We start from the raw sequence: 19,927 nt of genomic DNA on the forward strand, positions 1-19,927 counted from the left end.
TTTTAATAATAATTTTTTTATTTTTTACAAATATATTAAGATTATTATTTTTCAACTATTTTTTTTTCTCAACTTAATTATCCAAAAGTAGCTATTTAGAATATTTTTAAAATAAAATATTATTTAGAAGATAAATAGTAACTAATCAAATTTAAAAAAATAAATGAATTTATTATAGCTCAAAAATAAAACCTTGAGTTTTAAGTTAAAATATGGCTAACACTGACATCTAATGCCAGTTCTCTTAGACCGAATAATTTAGGTACTTTTGTCATCTATCAAAATCGTGTACGAAATTGGATTGGAAAGTAATTTTATGTATTAAATTTATCATTATTAAATTTAATTTATAAAATTCTTATAGTAAATTTTGTATTAAATTGAAAATTATTAAATAAAGTTCTATTATTGGTAATATTTTATTTTTTTTAAATCAATTATTGGTAATATTACAGTACGAGGTTGTAGTTTATAATATTATTGATAGAGTGGGAGGTGAAGTTCTATGAATTCGGAAGCAATTTCGGATTCATTGCACCTGGACATATATAATCCGCGTTCTTTTAATTTGTTTTGATGTTCTCCTTCTTCTTCGGTGATTTCCTTTTCTTTGATATCATAATCGAACTTTTCAGAGAAAAAAAAAATGAAACTTTTTTCAGAAACATGAGGACCATCTAGTGTGGAGATCGAACAAAAAGCGAAGGTGGGAATTACTTGTCTGCAAGAGTATCAACTTTTGCGTTCAATATAAAACTAAACTATAATAAGTTCTTTTTGCCTTTCTTTCTGAATTTTTTATTAGTTTTTGTCGCTCTTTTTTCTTTTGTTGCCTACAGGAACTTAGGAAATATATGAGGTAGAAGTGGAAGAGGGACCTCTTTTGTCTAGGTGTAATCGAATGATCACCCACTATCAACGGCTAATTTGCATGAGAAGGATATTAAGGAAGGTGAGAGTAGACTCCATTTTAGCCTTTATTTTCCAGAAGAAACATGCAATTGGAGAAGGACCCAACCCCACTAAAGAAGAAAAAAATAATCCCTGGGTTTTGTTTCATTTCATTTCTTGGATTGTTTATGATTTTTTACTGTGTTCTGTATATTGGTTGGATTCTTCACCCTTAACGTGTAAAAACTATCTTCCTTGTGCAATGTAGGTGGAACTAGATCATATAGGATTCGATATTAGGGTAGTATGAATATTTGTATTAATCAAGTTGATTACTACGATCAGTTTGATGGGTTTGGTCAATTTGGCTTCTAAGGTATTCCAAAGGGACATGATTGATTCTTGAACTCTGAAGTTTTGGGAATAGCATATTTTGTATGACACTGAACTAAAGCTAAAATGGTTGGATGCTGTGTTTTTTGTCAGTGTCAAATCAAAACTAATATTAATTCCAATATCTACTGTAGCAATATTTATTGGGTTTATCGTCTACAGCAGCAAGGCATTGTTGTTTACATCGGCAACTTGACCTCTTATGTCAAGAAATTCGATACAATTTAGTTTTGTGGTTTGTTGTTGTTGTTTGTGTGTTTTGGTTTCTTGATACTCCGTACGATAAGGATAAAGGTATGTGGTATATGGGATCTCATATTGTTTGGAAAAAAAATTTTTTTGCTCTTTATAAGGTTTCAATGAAATTCTAATTGGTTGGGATAGGCTCTGATACTATTTATAACGCCCAAATCACAAGATTTATACTCTAAAATGACTAGTCAATGATACAATTAGAGCCCTATTGAAATCTTATAAAGAACAAGAATTTCTAATTTTTAAATAATATGAAATCTCATACACCACCTACCCTTATCTTTATTATATGATGTATCTAAATTCAAGTTCTTGGAAGACTTTTAGGTGAAGAAAATTAGCATATGGGCTGCCTATGATTCTAACAGAGATTTACGTCAAAATGGGGGCCAATGGGACTACAACTACACCTTTCAATCGCTGGCAGTGATAGACTGGAATTGCGTTTTGCATAGCCTTTATTAATTTCCAAATTGTTAAGCAGAGCACCACTTGAAGGGGGTCTCTTTCAGTTGAAGAATCAACCCCTTCGATCCCCAAGAAAGGAAAAAAGAAAATTTTTGAGATAGGAAAAAGAAAATAGAAAGGGGGGACTGTGAGATATAAAGGTGGACGTGCTTCTAGTTTTTTAGCTGCTGCCATCTGTGTTTGAAAGTCAATACCTTCCCAATCAGCATATTTTAATCAGTAAGCCTACAGTTATGGAAGACTTGATTACTGGCTTACATCAATCAGAAGGTACTAAAACATTCCATGTGTCGGCTGCCTGCGATTAGCAATTGCGTTTCACATTGCTGCTTATCTTGTATAATGTAAGAGATATTCATGACGAATTGTTTTTTATTGTTCTCTCTTTTTAAGTTGAAAAGTTTGACCAGAAATCTTAAGAACTTATATAAGCAAGAGCACACCAACTACCTTCCACATCAAGAAGGCTCTTCTAAGCATTCGAACATATACTGTCCGAGTCTTCTGCTTGCATCTATTTTCTTCGTTGAGGTTAAATATCGCCAACCATTCCTTCTTACTTGTCATTTCTCTTGTTATAGTAGTTGTGGATTCCATGAGCTATATGCAATTATGTGAACTCATCATATGATTTTTGAGACCATTATTTTACTTTAAGGCTTTGAGGCTTGATGGTGTTATAAATATATTTTGCATGTAGAAGAAACTATGTTACTTGTAGTTTGGCTCAGCACTTTAAGCTTTGGTTTATTACTTTTAGTCTCCTTTAGGCTAGCATCCTGATGTTCCTAGTCATGATTTTCTTATGCTTTTGTTGTGCTACAGGTGAGCTAATTTTGTTTGCCTCTAATGGATCATTCAACTGATGAGAAACTTGAAAAAAAAGAGATGGATACCAGAAGTCTATCATCCTCACGCCATCCATCACTGAACATTCACAAGGTGGGAGTTCCCCCCAAGCAAAATCTCTTCAAGGAATTCAAAGCTACTGTGAAAGAAACACTCTTTTCAGATGATCCTTTACGTCCCTTTAAGGATCAATCTGGGTCTCGCAAATTCATTTTAGGCATCCAGGCCATTTTCCCCATATTTGAGTGGGGTAGAAGGTACAACCTAACCAAATTCAGGGGGGATCTTATTGCAGGACTCACTATTGCAAGTCTCTGCATTCCTCAGGTAAATTTCTGCCCGGCAGATATATAAATATAACTTGTAGGAAAGAAAAAGAAACAGAAAATATATACTATTTGCCCCATTTACGCAGCTCTAATAGTTTATTGAATACCAAAATAGGACATTGGATACGCAAAGCTTGCAAATTTGGCTCCACAATATGGATTGTGTAAGCTTCCATACTACGTTTGTACACATGGCATTTCCTGTTACTGTTTTCCTTGGACTTATTATAAAGCTTCTCTGTTTTGTATTGTTCTAAATCAATACAGATTCCAGCTTTGTTCCACCATTGATTTATGCCTTCATGGGTAGTTCAAGAGATATAGCCATAGGACCTGTGGCCGTGGTCTCTCTCTTGCTGGGCACCCTACTTCAAAATGAGATCGACCCCATTACAAATCCTACAGAGTATCGGCGGCTTGCATTCACAGCTACATTTTTTGCTGGAATCACTCAAGCCACCCTAGGGTTCTTCAGGTAATTAAATCCCATATCTTCACAAGTTAGAAAAATAAATTTTGTCTTAAATGTCTATTACTATTGGTCTTGCATCACTCATATTCTCTTTTAAGGCCCTTGAAGGCTTCTAGCATTCTGCCAACTGTAAATATATTATGGTGGTTTGGGTTTTATTATCAGGTTGGGTTTCTTGATTGACTTCCTATCCCATGCTGCCATTGTCGGTTTTATGGGTGGAGCTGCCATCACTATTGCACTCCAACAGCTTAAAGGTTTTCTTGGAATAAAAAAGTTCACAAAGAAAACTGATATTATCTCTGTAATGCACTCAGTATGGGGCTCAGTCAATCATGGAGTAAGACCTCTTTTTTCTCTATCTCCATCACTTTGTTTTGCCTTTCTCATCCTTTTCTTCTGAAAAGGATCCACAATGACATTAAGAATCTTCTAGTGAAAATAAACATCAAAGTCAAGTTAATCTTATATCAAGCACTTTGCAGTGGAACTGGCAGACTATACTTATTGGAGCAACCTTTTTAAGTTTTCTGCTGTTTGCTAAATACATGGTAAGAGTTCCTAATCACTCACACTATATACCTAAAATGTTGAAGGCTGTAAATTATTTTCTGATTGACATATTCTGTGGATCAGGGAAAAAGGAACAAGAAGCTCTTCTGGTTACCTGCAATTGCCCCATTGATATCTGTTGTTCTGTCCACCTTTTTTGTGTATATAACCCATGCAGAAAAGAATGGTGTTGCAATTGTAAGTTCTTTGGTCATTCTTCTTCTCTTGGTGTTTTTATCTGTGAAAACAATCCTAAGCATGGTGGGATTGCAATAGTACTATTTGCAGCAGCAATGACACTGACAGTTTAATTGGTGTGTAAAGGTGAAATATATAGAGAAAGGAATTAATCCCTCGTCGGTTAATGAGATATATTTCCATGGTGAATATCTTGGCAAAGGTTTTAGGATTGGGATGGTGGCCGGTATGATAGCATTGACGGTGAGCCATCACATAACCCATCTCTTATCAAGAGGATTGGATCCTCGGTTATTGTATCTAAGCCAATTTGCTTGTATAACTCATCTTGGGGCAATTCTATCAGGAAGCCATAGCAATTGGAAGAACATTTGCTTCCATGAAAGACTATCAACTTGATGGAAACAAAGAAATGGTGGCACTAGGAGCAATGAATATTGTTGGTTCAATGACTTCCTGCTATGTTGCGACAGGTGAGAAGAAAGCACAACTGAACCTGCCTACTTCCAAATGTGATGCTCGTTAAATGAGGGGAACAAGTATTCATCTCTGACAAGAGTTACATCCCATAATCCTTTGTTTTAGTTGCACATGTTAAAGTGCAGCAATCCTTCTAATCAGAACGATAAAAGCACAAATGTAATGCATACTAAAACTCTGTCAAACAAAATTTAATTTTAACCACCAGAGGTTATATATCATGTTCCCTGAAGCATGGAAAACCTAAATGACCAATGTGTAAGAAATACATGTGACTGAGTAACATGAAAATGGTTTATTAACTGCAGGTTCATTCTCACGGTCAGCTGTGAATTACATGGCTGGCTGCCAAACTGCAGTCTCCAACATTGTGATGTCCTGCGTTGTTATCCTAACCTTGGAATTCATCACACCTCTTTTCAAGTACACACCAAATGCCATTCTCTCTGCCATCATCATATCAGCTGTGATCAACCTAATTGACTTTCAAGCAGCAATCCTGATATGGAAGATTGATAAATTTGATTTTGTTGCTTGTTTGGGAGCCTTCTTTGGAGTAATTTTTTCCTCTGTTGAGATAGGCCTCTTAATTGCGGTAAGAATTAAGATATCCACCTCTTTAATTCCTTAGTTCCAAATTAATACGAGTTATCTTATATTATCTAATTCCTCTTCACTGAGTGCTGTCACAGGTCTCAATATCCTTTGCTAAAATCCTATTACAAGTTACCAGGCCAAGGACTGCAATTCTTGGGAAGATTCCTAGGACCGCTGTGTACAGAAATATCCAACAATATCCAGATGCAACTAAAGTTCCAGGTGTTCTGATTGTGAGAATTGATTCAGCAATTTACTTTTCCAACTCCAATTATGTTAAGGAGAGGTAAATATGGTCTTCTCTTGTGCTAAATTCATGCCAGTTGGGATCCATTAAATTTGAAATTCAATGCAACCCATTTTAGGATTCCATCTGTATCTAGGCAGTTCCAAGAATTACTAAAATTCCATTGCATAATCTGGAGACTCATATGGCTCAAAAAAGCCTCTAAGTTCTGTAGGAATGAAGGGAATTATATACTAGAGAATCAAGCAGAGGGAAGGTTAAGTGATAGCAAAAAAGTATGAGGAATGTAGGGTTTGAATAGCTAGAATGATGAAGTTGAAAGAACGAAAATTGAAGTTTTCTGATTGATCTGTTTCTTAAGGCTTATTGGACTTTTTGTACCCAAGTACTTAATCCTAATGGTAAGTAACATATGATGCCTCCAAATAAAAAGAACTTAAAATTAGGGGCAACTTTGAAGTTTTGGAATATGCTATGTTAGACTTCGAGTTGCTTCCACGATGCTTAAGTTTTTTTTTTTTCTCTCTTCAACTTCACTGCAGGATATTAAGGTGGTTGACAAATGAGGAAGAACAAAAGAAAGCGGACTACCAACCAAGAATCCAAATTTTGATAGTTGAGATGTCACGTAAGCAATTATTTTACCAAGTCTCTAAACTCAATGTGCCAACACACACAGGCACTTGTTGGCATCTGAACATATTTTTCGTGTTGTTTTTTGTTTATTGCAGCTGTTACAGACATTGACACCAGTGGCATTCATGCCTTGGAAGAACTATATAGGAGTCTCCAGAAGAGAGACGTTCAGGTTGATAAACTTCCATGCTAAAACCACCCTTTCAGTAATATAATCCACTTGAAAAAACTTTTGAATGTGCCAGCATCAAATACTTCCTTAGAAACAATTCACGCTGTATTATTTTGTACTAATAAATTGTCTTACCTGAATTTTCCATGATGTTTTGCAGCTCATTCTGGCGAATCCTGGGCCAGTGGTGATTGACAAGCTCCACGCTTCCAACTTTACAAACGTGATTGGCGAGGACAAAATCTTCCTCACAGTTGCAGACGCAGTCTCATCCTGTTCTCCAAAGTTGGTTGAAGAAGCTTGATAAAGAAGGAATGACTGCATAAGATGATGAGAAGCAGGAGCATACCTAGGTGTTGGAGTTGAAAGCATTGGAAAACAGGTCTGGTTGAGTCGTGGTGGGTGGTGACTAGGCCATCATAAAAGTGGTTAAGTGGACTCTGAGATCCTAATCCAGTGAAAAAAAGAAAAGAAAAGCAAAGAAAATGGTGCACAATTTGTGCACTCAAAAAGCGATGAGGTTGTTTAATTTACAGAAAGGTCCATATAAATGTAACTAATTTAGACACATTCGTAGAAGGAATTTTGTTTTCTTCCAGTTGATGAATGTGTTTTGATCATTCTCACGAGATAAAGCAAAGGTCTAAAGCCTGTTTCATATTTTCTTGTTGGCCTGTCTTCTTTAGAAATACTTCATGATTGACTCAAGCTGGACATATTGGTCGATATTGATTTAAAATTGGTGATCCACGTTCTTATTCAAGCCGAACTATCATAACATGCACACTTATGAGAAGAAAGCATGCATGATCATTTATGCTGATTGATGCAATATATTTTAAATAATTTTATAAATTAATCACTAAAATAAAAAGCTAAATCAGCTATTGACACATGTCACAATACAAGATGAAGTTACTAGCTTTACTTTTCAGGTGATATAATTAAGAAGCTGCAATTATTAGAGGACTTTTCCATTTTGTTCTTTGGATCGTTTTCACAATCGTAGAAAAAAAAAAAGCCAATCCATTAGACTTTACTGAAATTATGACATCCGAATATATATAGAATAGGCATCTCAAAAGACAAAGAAACATATAAATCTATCTAGACTTGTGTAGCGTGCATTATTTTTTATTCTAACTTCAGGAAACAATGGGTTAATTGTAGCTGTGAAAATAGCTTCAGAAGGTGTTCATCGAGTAATGTCACGCACTCATTTTAAAAAATAGTGAAATCAGACATAAATTTTGTTAGAAATCTGTCTACGGTGCCAAGGGTCAAGTTTGAGCACGCTCATGTATGATGTACTAGTTTAAACATTAAAAAAATGAGTGGGAAGACACCTAACCCAACCAAGACACTTATCATACATATTTGTTAAGAATGAGTGTCTCCTGCAGGCTGCAGCCGTACCGAGATCCACAATAATGGCAACATCCATGACTTGGAAGAATGAAAAAAGACTAGAATTTAGGCAGATCATGACCTTGTAGTTGTCGTCTAACCCCCGGCTCCCCCTGATCTGTTGGCCAGTTTAGTTTGTGGATGGCAAATATAAAGTTCTTAGTTAAAGATTGGAGTCAGAACAAGGACAAAGGATCATACAGATACCGAGCCATAGAATCTACTACAATGTAAGAAATTGTTGATGCCATGGCATCAGTCAAGTTGCCTTAGCTGCAGAAGTGCCTGTATATATTCTTGTTCAACAGCTTGAAGCTTGGGCTGGTGTCTGAAATTGTTGGAAGAAGCTACTAGATAGCTGCAAATGGAATGCATGAAGTTGGCTTATGAGGTCAATGAGATGCATAACTATGAATTGTTGAAATATAAAGGGAGGAAGAAAAGAACTGAAGAAGGCAGTGTTGAAATGGAAAGTGCAGCAGCATATAAGGATCAGTTGATTAGCTTATGGTGGGATCAGGATTATTAGAAAAAGTTTGTGGTGGGAGTATCTGAGGTCCTAAATAATAATGATATGGCCTTTGCATCTTGTTATAGGCCACTCTCATTTTTTTACCTTTCTGATTTTTATAGGCTACTTTACCAACAAACAAGAGAGATTTTTACATATAGGGTTTTGGGTCATACATCTATTTTATCTAATGTTTGTGCCAAAAACTCTTCATGTGAACAGTAAATTTTTGCAAGGTATTGCCGTCACCGTTGATTGACATACCAAACACACCACTGACAAGAAAATTGCATATCAATTAGTATTAAAATACTTATATTTTAAACTTTTTTGATTGACATGATTGACTCACAATAAACACCAAAAGTGGTAGAATTCTTTGAATATCAGTTATATAGTTTGTGAATAGTAATAAAATTGTTTGAATTTAGATAATTTATTAGACTTTGAAAAATGAGAAAAAAAAATTGAATAAAAATATTATAAAGTTAAAATATTGTTAGAATATAATTATTTAATATAATTTTTATTTTTAAATTTGAAAAATTAGTATTATTTGTTGTGTTTTGTTTGGAATTTTAGGACGGAAAATAATAAAGCCACCAAGAATGTCTACCGAGACTTTCTACCGATTTGTATTTTTTTATTTTTTTACTTAATGATTAAGAAAATATTTTTTAATGAGTTTGTGATTTTCTTTTTCTTTTTTTAAATATTTAAAGGAACTTAAAAAAATGCTTAAAAAACAACAAAGTGCAAAATGCACTGTGGGTGGAAAGTCTCGGGAGAAAACCTCAATGGAAGTAGCAGCGTCCTTTTAGGAAGGTTGTAATGATTAAATAATAATTATATGAATAAGTTGAATATTTAAAATTGAAAAATATTTGTATTTAAGTGATGTTTAGAAAGAAAATTATGAAAAAATTTGAGATGAGATGAACTAAAATGAGGTCATCTCACTTCCTAAACAAACCATTAGACTCCGTTTGGACACTAAGAGTATCTCAGATGGTACGAGAATAATAGTGAATGGTAGTAAAGTAGCCTAAGAATATTTGAGAATAATTATATTCCCAAACAGTTTCACCAAAAGAAGCAAGTTCGGTTGAGGATGATGTAGCAGCCAAGGGACAAGAGGATTCATTCTCCTTCTTGTTACCTGAATGTAGTCGCATATATAGGAGGCTGCATTCATGCAACTTGTGGAAAAAGGTATGCCATTAGCAAAGTCGAAACACAAAAAGTGATCACATTTTATGTTGATGATATGTAGCACACGATTTTATTCTTAATTCTAATTCGATAGAATGACTTTATATCATCCCATGCAGAGGGGCTTTCGGCAACAAAGTCAATGAATTTATTATCTCCGTTGTGAATTTCATCTTTTGAGATAAGTAGTCGTTTCATAAATACAAATTATACAATACTATTTTTCAAGAAAAACTCGTATTTTAATTAAAAAAAATAACTCATTTAAGAGTAATATTATATACTATACTCATTTTAATGTTATACACTACACTCATATTATATTTTTATTCTGTTTTTTAAATGTTGCACTTTTCATCACGGTTGGACTATCTATCTCTTAACTTTTTAAAAATTAATTCAAAACTTATCGACAATTTTAATCTGTCATAATGGGATAATAGTGTCGTATGTGAAATTTTTCAATAAATAATGCTTATAAATAGCTAAATGGATAAAAAGTTTTAAAAAATTAGATCTAAAACAAGATAAAAGAAGTATTATAACATTTTTCAAGTAGGCTCTAAGCTATTATTTATAATTATCAAAAGAGATTTTTCAAGTATCATCAAAGAGATAAAATTCACTTCAAGTGTCTAGATCTATATAACATTTACATGATTTAGTTTTGAAGAGATACAAAATTATAGACCTATTCGTATAATAGCTTTAAATAATATATATATATATATATATATATTTATAGGTAATCAAGAAATTTTATTCATAGAAAAAGTAGGCATAGCCCAAATACACAGGATGTACACATGAGAACTACCTAGCTAGGGTGTACAACTGAATGTCCAAAAGTAGAAAATTATGGACATTAAGTCCATTAAAATCAATGACCCCCTTCTATACAAACAAAGTTTTAAAGAAGAAACTTTAAGCTCTTGTAGTGTCCTCTCGCGAGCCTCGAGACTCCTATCATTTCTTTCCTACCAAATGCACCAACATATACATATAGGGGTCATCTTCCATATTACTGCCACTTGTGAATTGCCTTGGAGTCCCTTCCAACTAGCTAGAAAACCCACCAGCCTATGAGGTATGACCCATAATAGTCCTATTCCCACAAAAAAAAATGATCTCACAAGGTCCTGGCCACCTCACTGTAGAAGCATGTGATCCACAGATTTTCAATCCTTTTTATACATGCAACACCAGTTGAATACCATTAAACAAAGTTTCCTCATATTGTCTATAATAAATCTTGTCAGACAAGCTGTCCAAATTAAGAAAGTTGATTTCAGAGGAGCTTTCGTCTTCCATATATTCCTCCATGGAAAAAGAGGTCATGCCTAGATTCGTTAAAACCTAGTAGAACAATCTAACTATGAATTTACCTTTTTTAGAGGGGCTCCAACTGAACTTATCTTGATGGAAAATAGCAAGGCAAAAAAAAAAAAATCAGAAGTAACTCCCAACTCCCAATCTTCTGCCACCTTGATGAATTCTACATTTAATTGAGGGGAACCACGAGAGAAAACCAAAAGATCAGTTACTGAAGCATCCTTCGCCCATACAAGCTCAAAAATGTCAAGAAATGTTTCTTTGAGACTTTATTGATCATGCCAAAACTTGACCCGAGAACCATCACCTACCTCAATATATGCATGGCTTAGGAAGTCTCTCATCATTTTCTAATGTTTTTCGGCAAACCTACTTCATATGGTTTGCGGATCTCATTTGAGCACCATCCTCCTTTGGATTCTCCAAACCTCGAAACTATTACTAACTTCCATAGGGCCCCGTTGGTAACACCACAACCATTTACCCCAAAGTGCTTTATTTAACTTAAATTACGGATCCCTAATCCACCCCTAGACATTGGTGTGCAAACAATTGACTAGTTCACCAATAGAATTTGAACTCATCCCTCATCCCACTCCGCAAGAAATCTCATTTTAGCTTCTCAATGCAATTGTCTACCTTTGTAGGGAGCGGAAACAAGGATAAGAAATAGGTTGGTAGATTAGAAATGGTACTTTTGATTAAAGTAACCCTTTTAGATAAGTATAACCTCTTCCTACGAAACCAATCTACGTTCCACATTATCAATCACGACATTCCAAATCTCCTCTGATTTGAAGGAAGCCACCAAACAGTAGACCAAGATACACTTCATTGGTAGAGAATAAATCTTACATCCTAGGAGTCGAGCTAGATTCACTGCATTCAGGACAACCCCTACTGGCAAGAATTCAAACTTTGAAAGATTCACTTTCAAACCAGAGATAACTTTGAAACAAAGGAGGAGGGCTCTCAAAGATTGAATGTGCCTATTATTTGCTCCACAAAAAATGAGAGTATCATTGACAAACATCAAATGAGAAATATCAATAGAGCCATAATCATCATTTCCTTTCGAGAATACATAGAGAAAGCCACCTTCCACGAGACCTGAAATCATCTTACTAAAAGCTTCCATGACGATAATGAAAAATAATGGAGAGAGCGGTTCCCCCTATTGCAAACCATGAGAGGAGTAAAAAAAAACTAGTGTCAAACCATTTACCAAGATAGAAGAGTAAGTTGTAGAAATGCAATATGCTAACCAAGTACACCATTTTGCCCCAAAATCACTTCTTGCAAGTAGATAATGCAAGAAGTTACACTTGACATGATATAATAAGAAATTCAATAAATAATATTTAACATTGTATCGGCCATGACATCCAATTTTTAATAATAACAATCTAATTTTAGGAATGATAAGATACAAATATTTTTATAATTCTATTTTGAATTAAGTGTTGATAAAATGATGAAATTCTTATAATTTTATTTTATAAAAGTATTTAAAAGTTTTATTTATTTATTTATTTAAAAGAATGTTGTAGAATCCTTTTCATTTACTATGAGGATAATGATAACCTAACAAGTTGTGCTATATAGAAATTCTATATTTTTACACATCATTTAAAAATATATAATTTTATTTTTTTATTTTTATATTTTATATTTTAATTCGTTTTGTACTTGTAGTATGAGGATGTGGGGCTTATGTTTAACCGTTAACCTCTTCATCGTTTCAGCTTCGGTATGCGTTATTGGCGTTGGTGGTAACACAGTCCGGCGGGCGAGAGAACCCCACATGGCTCTTCTCCCATCACTCCGCTTCAGCTTTCGCATCCTCAGCCATTTCTTCTATTTGAGACCGACACCACCACCCTTAGCTGCTTTCCTCCCGCTCTCGCTCCCCACCACTCCCAAGTCCCTCTCTCTCTTCTCCACTCTCTCCCCCAAAACCCTTGTAGAACCCCATGCCACCTCCAAACGCCCGAACAAAGATCCCCTCACCTTTGTTCTCAACAAAGACGAGCGCTTGGTGGGCACAAGTGGTAATGACCGGGATGAGAATACGAGCGCAACGATTGCGGCCATTGTGACTTCGTTGGGTGGTCCGCCTGCTGCCGTAGGGATTGTACGGTTGTCCGGCCCCTATGCGGTTGATATAGTCGGGCGCGTGTTCCGTCCAGCGAGAAGAAACAAAAGGAAGAGCCTGCGCCGTGGCTCGCTCGCTTGGCGGCCCGACAGCCATGTCGTCGAGTATGGCGTCGTTTCGGACCCTCATGGGAATGTGGTCGACGAGGTGTGTGTATAATTCTAGTTTATTTTGTCGTATCCTGGCATTTTTTCTAAAAACTCGTTTGAACTGGAAATTGGAGTGATTTAACCTTCCGCTATGTGGGAAGCTTTGCTTGATTTATGGAAGTGGAAGTCTCGAATTCATATTGTATAGGTTACAAAATGGGCAAAATATGTATGGTTGACTCTTTTTTTTTTTTTTTTATTCTTTTTAAAAACTAGGTTTTAGTAGTACCGATGTTGGCCCCAAGATCTTACACTCGTGAAGATGTGATTGAACTTCAATGTCATGGAAGCGAAGTGTGTCTTAATCGTGTGTTGAGAGCTTGTCTAGAAGCTGGAGCAAGGCTTGCAGAGCCAGGTCAGTTTTTTCATTCCAATTTTTTTTATTTATAGAACTGAATTACTTTGTAGTACTGAGAGGGCTAGGGGCGCAGCCCGAGTGCACTGGGATATACATTCTTTGAGTCAATACTTTGAGGTACTGAGACCAAAATAAAAGAGAAAAAAGGGGAAACCCAGTCAATTTTCAGAATGAAGGTTTCTGTAGATTTTGTTTTGATAAGTAAGAAATTTTATTGAATCGAATGAAACTAGGCAATGCCCATGTACATAGGAAGTATACAAAATGAGACCCCTAATTACATTCTAGAAAGCTGAAAAGTAGACAAAAACTCATGAACATTCCTGGCCTTTAGTACAATAGCAAAAAACCACTGTAAAAGAGAGAATACAAATAAATTCCAGATTTCCCCCACTACATGCTCCTTATTGTTGAAACACCTATCATTCATTTCCATCCATAAACACCACATTAAGCACAAAGGTATCATCTGCCGCACTGCTGCCAATTGAGAGCTATTAAGATGCCTATTCCAGCATGCTAGTAGATCCACCACACTCTTAGGCATAACCCAAAACAGCCCAGCTCTACTAAGAATGCCAGCCCATAACTCCCTAGCCACTTTGCAATGTAAAAGTAAATGATCAATCGATTCCCCATTCCTCTTACACATGAAGCACCACTCCAAAACAACTATACCACGTTTCTGTAGATTGTCCACCATCAAAATCTTCCCAAGCGCAGCTGTTCATGTAAAAAAAGCGACTTTAGACGACACAGAAACCCTCCATATGCTCTTCTATGGAAAAGAGTTAGGCTGTTGAACTGTCAAAACCTGGTAAAACGATTTAACAGTAAACTTCTTGCTCCCCATATGTTTCCACAGCATGTGATCACTCCCATTACCTCCCAACTTCACTGAATACAAGTAGCTGAAAAAACCTTCAAGCTCATCAAATTCCCAATCCTGAGCATTTCTAGTGATAGTAACATTCCAAAGTACAGTCCCATTTACACGAGACAGCACCTCTGAAACTGCTGCCTGCTGGTTTCCAGCCAAACTGTAGACGACCAGAAAAACAGTGTATATAGAGGTCTCTCGCCACACCATGCATCGAACCAAAAAGGGGTTCTTGCTCCCTGACCCACCTCGAACTTGAGATGTTTTTAAAAAATGTTCCATCCCTTTCCCCTTTCTAATGAATTTCCATAGGCTAACACGGCCCCCTACCCTCCTTAGAGCACCATCCCCCCCCAACTCACTTCCATACTTCCGATCAATAACCTCTCTCCACAACGGGTTCCCTTCCATTTGATATCTCCACAATCACTTTCCTAATAGTGCCTTATTAAAAATACTCAAATTTCGCACCCCCAAACCACCATTCATTTTGGCTTTTTTCTTTTGCTTGAGGTCAGGGAGAAGGCACTGACAGAGTCCTGTAAAACAGAGCCAACAAGAAAGCTAAAAAATATATCAATGTTTCAAAATCTGTAAAATTAGGTTTCTGTAGTTCCAGACATAGCCTAATGTCTGCATAGTCCTCTTTCTGCCTGAATTTTTGCTTGTGCACCCAGCATGCACACTCTTGCACGTATATAGATGTACATGCATGCTTTAGTCACATGCATGTAAATATTTGTAGTCCAGTGGGAGGGAGAGAAAGTTACATGTTGAATTATTTTGTTGTTTTCATTTATCAGGGGAGTTCACTCTTCGTGCCTTTCTAAATGGCCGATTGGACCTTTCTCAAGCAGAAAATGTGGGAAATCTGATTTCAGCTAAATCAGTGGCTGCTGCAGATGCAGCACTGGCAGGAATTCAGGTATGCTGCCTTTTCAGGATTCAGTATTCATTGTTGTTCCCTTATTTCTGAAAGTGTTTATGTGGTTTTGTTCTAAGTTACAAGGAAATGTTGTTATCTAATTACCTGTGGTATTTTTAGTACGAGTGCTAGGACTGCATGATAAGCAGTATTGAAAGGCCACTTTTCCTTTGACAGGGAGGCTTCTCTTCTCTGGTGAAATCACTAAGAACACAGTGCATTGAGTTGCTTACTGAAATTGAAGCTCGCTTGGATTTTGATGATGAGATGCCACAACTAGATCTGAACCTAATTATGGCAAAAATACATGCCATGTCTCGGGATGTTGAGAATGCGTTGGAGACAGCCAATTATGACAAACTTCTGCAATCTGGATTACAGGTAGAGTCTGGATTCACACACACACACACACACACATTTATATAAAAAGAAGTCGGGGTTGTACATAGATCCTTTCGTCTTGCTTCACTTGTTGAAAATGAGAGCAAGGATTTTTGCATTAATGATTTCTCAATCTCTGAAAGCAATTGGCAAACACGCACATGCACACATGCAAGAATCCTTGTGACGGTTCTATTTTCTTGTGATTCTAGGATGTCTGTACATCTGTATTCTTGGTTATGATTTTTTATTAGTGAAATTACGAACGACATTACAGTGGCCCTGGGCTATTTTCTTTTTTACCTATATAAAAGAAGAAGAGTAGTTTCCTACATTATGTGGATTTTTCTTGATAGGCATAAATCTCATTTTCAGCAAGGTGGATGGGTTTCTTCTTGTTTTTTTCCCTTTTTTCTGTTCCCTTTCTTCTTCTATCTGTGTAATATTGTCTGTGAATGCGTTGGTTGATTTGCATTTCTTGCATGCTTTGATAGAAATCTGATGCAAATTCTCGCAGATAGCAATTGTTGGACGACCAAATGTTGGGAAATCAAGCCTTCTTAATGCATGGAGCAAAGTATGTTACTACCATTTATATTTGGCATCAGTATATGTTAACTTATATTTGCTACATCAATGTTTTAAGGGTGTTTTTCGGCATTTGTATCTAGAGAGTCATTTTATAATAGCTATATCTGCCTTCTTTTCTTATTTTTCTTTTCAGATCCTCTAGTGCAGTTATTGGCTGCCTTACTTGAGATGCCGTGTAATGGCATCAAAGATTTTCTGGGCATTAGCCTATACAGGAGCATACAGATATAAGGATGTAGTGTTGCTATTCCTTTGGAATGCATATAATGTGGCTAATGCCCAGCAACATTACAGACAGTTCCTTATCATCCCAACAAATTAATTTGGGGGTGGTTTCGACTCATCAGTCCATTGAGAATAGAAACAAGATTTACTTTCTGAAAAGCAGGCCAAAAAGAAAAAAGATACATCTGATTGTTTATGAAGATTCTGCTTAAATTAATGTGTCTTCAATGAGTTCCTTTGTTTTATCTTTACATAATCACAAAAGAGGGAACTTTTTGAGTAGAATGTTTTGATTTTAGCGTGCAGAGTGAGAGAGCAATAGTTACAGAAATTGCTGGAACCACTCGGGACGTGGTTGAAGCAGGTGTCACAGTTCGTGGAATTCCTGTGACCCTTCTTGATACGGCAGGCATTAGGGAAACTGATGACATTGTGGAAAAGATTGGTAAGATTTCCAGCCTTGTGCAACTCTAGATGACAAGTTTGAGTTGTTACCAATTCCAATGTTGTATCACTAGGCCCCATTTGGATACAAGAAGTGTTTCATCTCATCTCATCCCATCCCATCTCATCATTACAACTTTTTCAAATTCTCACACAAAATATAATAAAAAATTCAACTTTTTCAAATTCTAAAATAATAATAATATTAAAAAATAATATTTTAACAATATTTTATTCAACTTTCATCTCTGCTCATCTCATCTTATATTAACTCACTATCCAAATCACACTTAAACTAGCAGGCACAAGTGATGCTCTTGTATATGTCCCGTATACCTGGGTTTTGGCTGTTGTTATGGTCAATAAAATTTTGTTTACCGATAAAAAAAATGTTTTTCGACTGATAATGGGGCTCTAGACAACCTATGGGAAGTGAAGATCTTCATTGTCTTTGAATGTGGGTTTATAATGGGTCAATTGTATATTTAAGATCTATTGAATGTTTATTCTTATAGTAGTGTTAAACTTAAGAGAACTATATTGTTGAAAGAAACATGCTCATCTCATTTATCATTCAAACTCATCGAATTTTTTTTCATTTGAATGCAATGAATTGCTTCCTATTGATGGGGATTCAGAGATATGATGAAAGTCGCCTTTTTTTTTTTTACCAAAGAATCAATAATTTAATCCTGAATGCTATTTTGGTTTAAAAAAGAAATTGGGTATAGGAACCATAGGCTAGTCAGATAAGTTCAAAATAAGTTGTGCATGTATTAATTTGCCCTCTTCACATATGCATCTTTGGTTTTTCTTGTTAATTTAGATCTACTTTTATTAATTTGTAAGTAGATTTCCATCTTAATCAGGTGTGGAGAGATCTGAAGCAGTTGCCATGGGTGCTGATGTTATAATCATGACAGTAAGTGCTCACGATGGTTGGACTTCAGAAGACAGCAAACTTCTTGATAGGATTCAATCAAATAAGGTTTCACGAACAGCTCATCTCTCTTCTCTTAATTTTACAAGTCGAGTCAATCGCCTGTCCATCATGGTTAATAGTTTGAACTTGTGTTGGTCCATCCAGTTTCTATCATCATATCTTATTAAGAATCTTTATCAGAGTTACTGATAAAAAAAAAAGAATCTTTATCAGAGTTTAGAGTGTAATTGATTTCTTTTTGAGCTGCAGAAATCAATTGGATCTTCCTCCCCAGTGATTCTTGTAGTTAACAAAATAGACTGTGATCCGTCTGCCCGAACCAAATGGGTTGATAACGATGGTGATTCTTTCTGTAAGCATGTTTTTACATGTGCTGTTACTGGCGAAGGAATACATGATTTGGAGAGAGCAATATTAGAAATCGTGGGCCTCAACAGAATTCCTGCAGGCGGACGCAAGTGGACTGTCAACCAGGTTAGATACCTAAGCCCCACCCGCCAACTTTCAATTGCCAACTTTAGTTGATATGTGGATCTGTGGATCTGTGGATTGTGGTCAAGGGTAGAGTTGGTGAGTCTGTTAAGTTTGATTAAATTCATGGTATTTGGTTTATTCTGATTGTTTTACGTGATGTCCTGGGTAATTTATCAGAGGCAATGCGAGCAGCTTGTTTGGACCAAGGAAGCTCTTTCAAGGTTGAAAGCGTCAATAGAGGAGGAACTGCCTCTTGACTTTTGGACAATCGATTTAAGAGATGCTGCATTGGCCCTTGGGCAGATAAGTGGAGAAGACATCTCTGAAGAGGTTTTGTCCAACATATTTGGTAAGTTCTGTATTGGTAAATAGATATTTCCAGTACGAAATTTTGGTTTATTTCTTTATTTTCTTCACTCCTTTTATTCTAAAAATATTTATGGCTAGTACCAGCAATGAATGTCATGGTAGTTGCTAGGCTGAAGGGTTAGAGATCATAAATGAATGGGGTATTTGTCAGGGAAATCCACCCACTTCTTTTGGACCTATTGTGCTTATGTTAATAATAGCATTATGCATATTCTTTGATGCAAGAAGCCATGTACTTACAATAAACTTTTTTTTTAGTAATCCAAAGTTTAATTCTCCGATTACTATTATCTTTCTGGCCAAATGGCTAATTACAAGAGACTTGGCTCTACTCCAATTTGAAAGACCATAATAGATGATAGCAATGCTGCGAATACCACAGTGCATGAGTGCGCCACCGCCACTGGTTTCGGGCGGCAAAATTAGTAAATGATGCAGAAAAATCAGATGCTTGATACTAACAATGAAAGCTACCATTTAAGATTTAAATGAATTCATTTAAAGAAAGGAAATGAAGACTATTTTTCAAACAATTAACTGTTGTTGGAATGTCCAGTTTCCCATAAATTAAACCAATTTTGGAAGTTTTCTTTTTCCTCTTTTTTGGTTCCCTTGAAGAACTCGTTAGTTCTGGGTGAAGAAAACTTGAGAATATTCTATTAGGCCGAGGTTGTTCCTCCACACAATTTCCATTTGGTGCACTGGGTTCTCACATTCTCCCAATCAAGGGAAGATAGGATGTATTTGTAATGGTGGAGGAGAAGACCAAACTGAAGCCTAAAGTGGCTGCTACAAGCTCCAACGAGGCGGGGAGGACTTCTATAAAGAGACCTCTCCTGCTAAGAGAACTTCAGCGACCACAAAAGCTCAAGAGATTGAAGTCGATGGAGAAAAGGCTACAACAAACAAGAAGCAGAAAGGGTGGTATATGACATTTCATGTTTTGCCATTAATTTGAATCTGAGGGCAATGCAATGTTTAAGGGGGTGGGGAAGAACATTGCGTGCATAATTTGGTAAATAATTCTATATT

The 19,927-nt window shown here is 36.0% G+C and overlaps 2 protein-coding genes across 4 annotated transcripts; both read left to right on the top strand.

Moving 5' to 3' along the window:
- The first annotated feature begins 581 nt into the window (after positions 1 to 581).
- Positions 582 to 7,140, top strand: LOC108997232 (sulfate transporter 1.3-like). 3 transcript variants are annotated; one of them, XM_018973411.2, is made up of 15 exons: positions 582 to 706; positions 840 to 952; positions 2,833 to 3,183; positions 3,301 to 3,349; positions 3,453 to 3,660; positions 3,823 to 3,997; positions 4,143 to 4,208; positions 4,294 to 4,407; positions 4,534 to 4,650; positions 4,754 to 4,880; positions 5,196 to 5,482; positions 5,580 to 5,770; positions 6,274 to 6,359; positions 6,463 to 6,539; positions 6,700 to 7,140. In XM_018973411.2, the coding sequence occupies exons 3-15, from the start codon at positions 2,857 to 2,859 to the stop codon at positions 6,841 to 6,843; spliced, it is 1,968 nt and encodes a 655-aa protein (XP_018828956.2). In that variant the 5' UTR covers positions 582 to 706; positions 840 to 952; positions 2,833 to 2,856; the 3' UTR covers positions 6,844 to 7,140. The 3 variants fall into 3 exon arrangements, with proteins under 3 accessions (XP_018828956.2, XP_035540829.1, XP_018828957.2); XM_035684936.1 differs by lacking the exons at positions 582 to 706; positions 840 to 952 and adding an exon at positions 1,942 to 2,277; XM_018973412.2 differs by lacking the exons at positions 582 to 706; positions 840 to 952 and adding an exon at positions 2,416 to 2,538.
- Positions 7,141 to 12,729: 5,589 nt separating this feature from the next.
- Positions 12,730 to 19,185, top strand: LOC108997234 (tRNA modification GTPase MnmE). Its single transcript, XM_018973417.2, has 9 exons — positions 12,730 to 13,303; positions 13,522 to 13,660; positions 15,347 to 15,468; positions 15,646 to 15,849; positions 16,367 to 16,426; positions 16,972 to 17,110; positions 17,979 to 18,097; positions 18,302 to 18,526; positions 18,704 to 19,185. The coding sequence occupies exons 1-9, from the start codon at positions 12,806 to 12,808 to the stop codon at positions 18,896 to 18,898; spliced, it is 1,701 nt and encodes a 566-aa protein (XP_018828962.2). The 5' UTR covers positions 12,730 to 12,805; the 3' UTR covers positions 18,899 to 19,185.
- Positions 19,186 to 19,927: the final 742 nt, after the last annotated feature.

The sequence above is a fragment of the Juglans regia genome, chromosome 13 (genome assembly GCF_001411555.2).
Source record: "Juglans regia cultivar Chandler chromosome 13, Walnut 2.0, whole genome shotgun sequence".
Taxonomy (NCBI): Eukaryota; Viridiplantae; Streptophyta; class Magnoliopsida; order Fagales; family Juglandaceae; genus Juglans; species Juglans regia.

Coding starts and splice junctions, on each gene's coding strand:
- LOC108997234 (XM_018973417.2), top strand. CDS start 12,806: ATGGCTCTTCTCCCATCACTCCGCTTCAGCTTTCGCATCCTCAGCCAT. Junction 13,304..13,521: donor ATGGGAATGTGGTCGACGAG/GTGTGTGTATAA, acceptor TTTAAAAACTAG/GTTTTAGTAGTACCGATGTT. Junction 17,111..17,978: donor TGACATTGTGGAAAAGATTG/GTAAGATTTCCA, acceptor CATCTTAATCAG/GTGTGGAGAGATCTGAAGCA.
- LOC108997232 (XM_018973411.2), top strand. CDS start 2,857: ATGGATCATTCAACTGATGAGAAACTTGAAAAAAAAGAGATGGATACC. Junction 4,651..4,753: donor CCGGTATGATAGCATTGACG/GTGAGCCATCAC, acceptor CAATTCTATCAG/GAAGCCATAGCAATTGGAAG. Junction 5,483..5,579: donor AGATAGGCCTCTTAATTGCG/GTAAGAATTAAG, acceptor GTGCTGTCACAG/GTCTCAATATCCTTTGCTAA.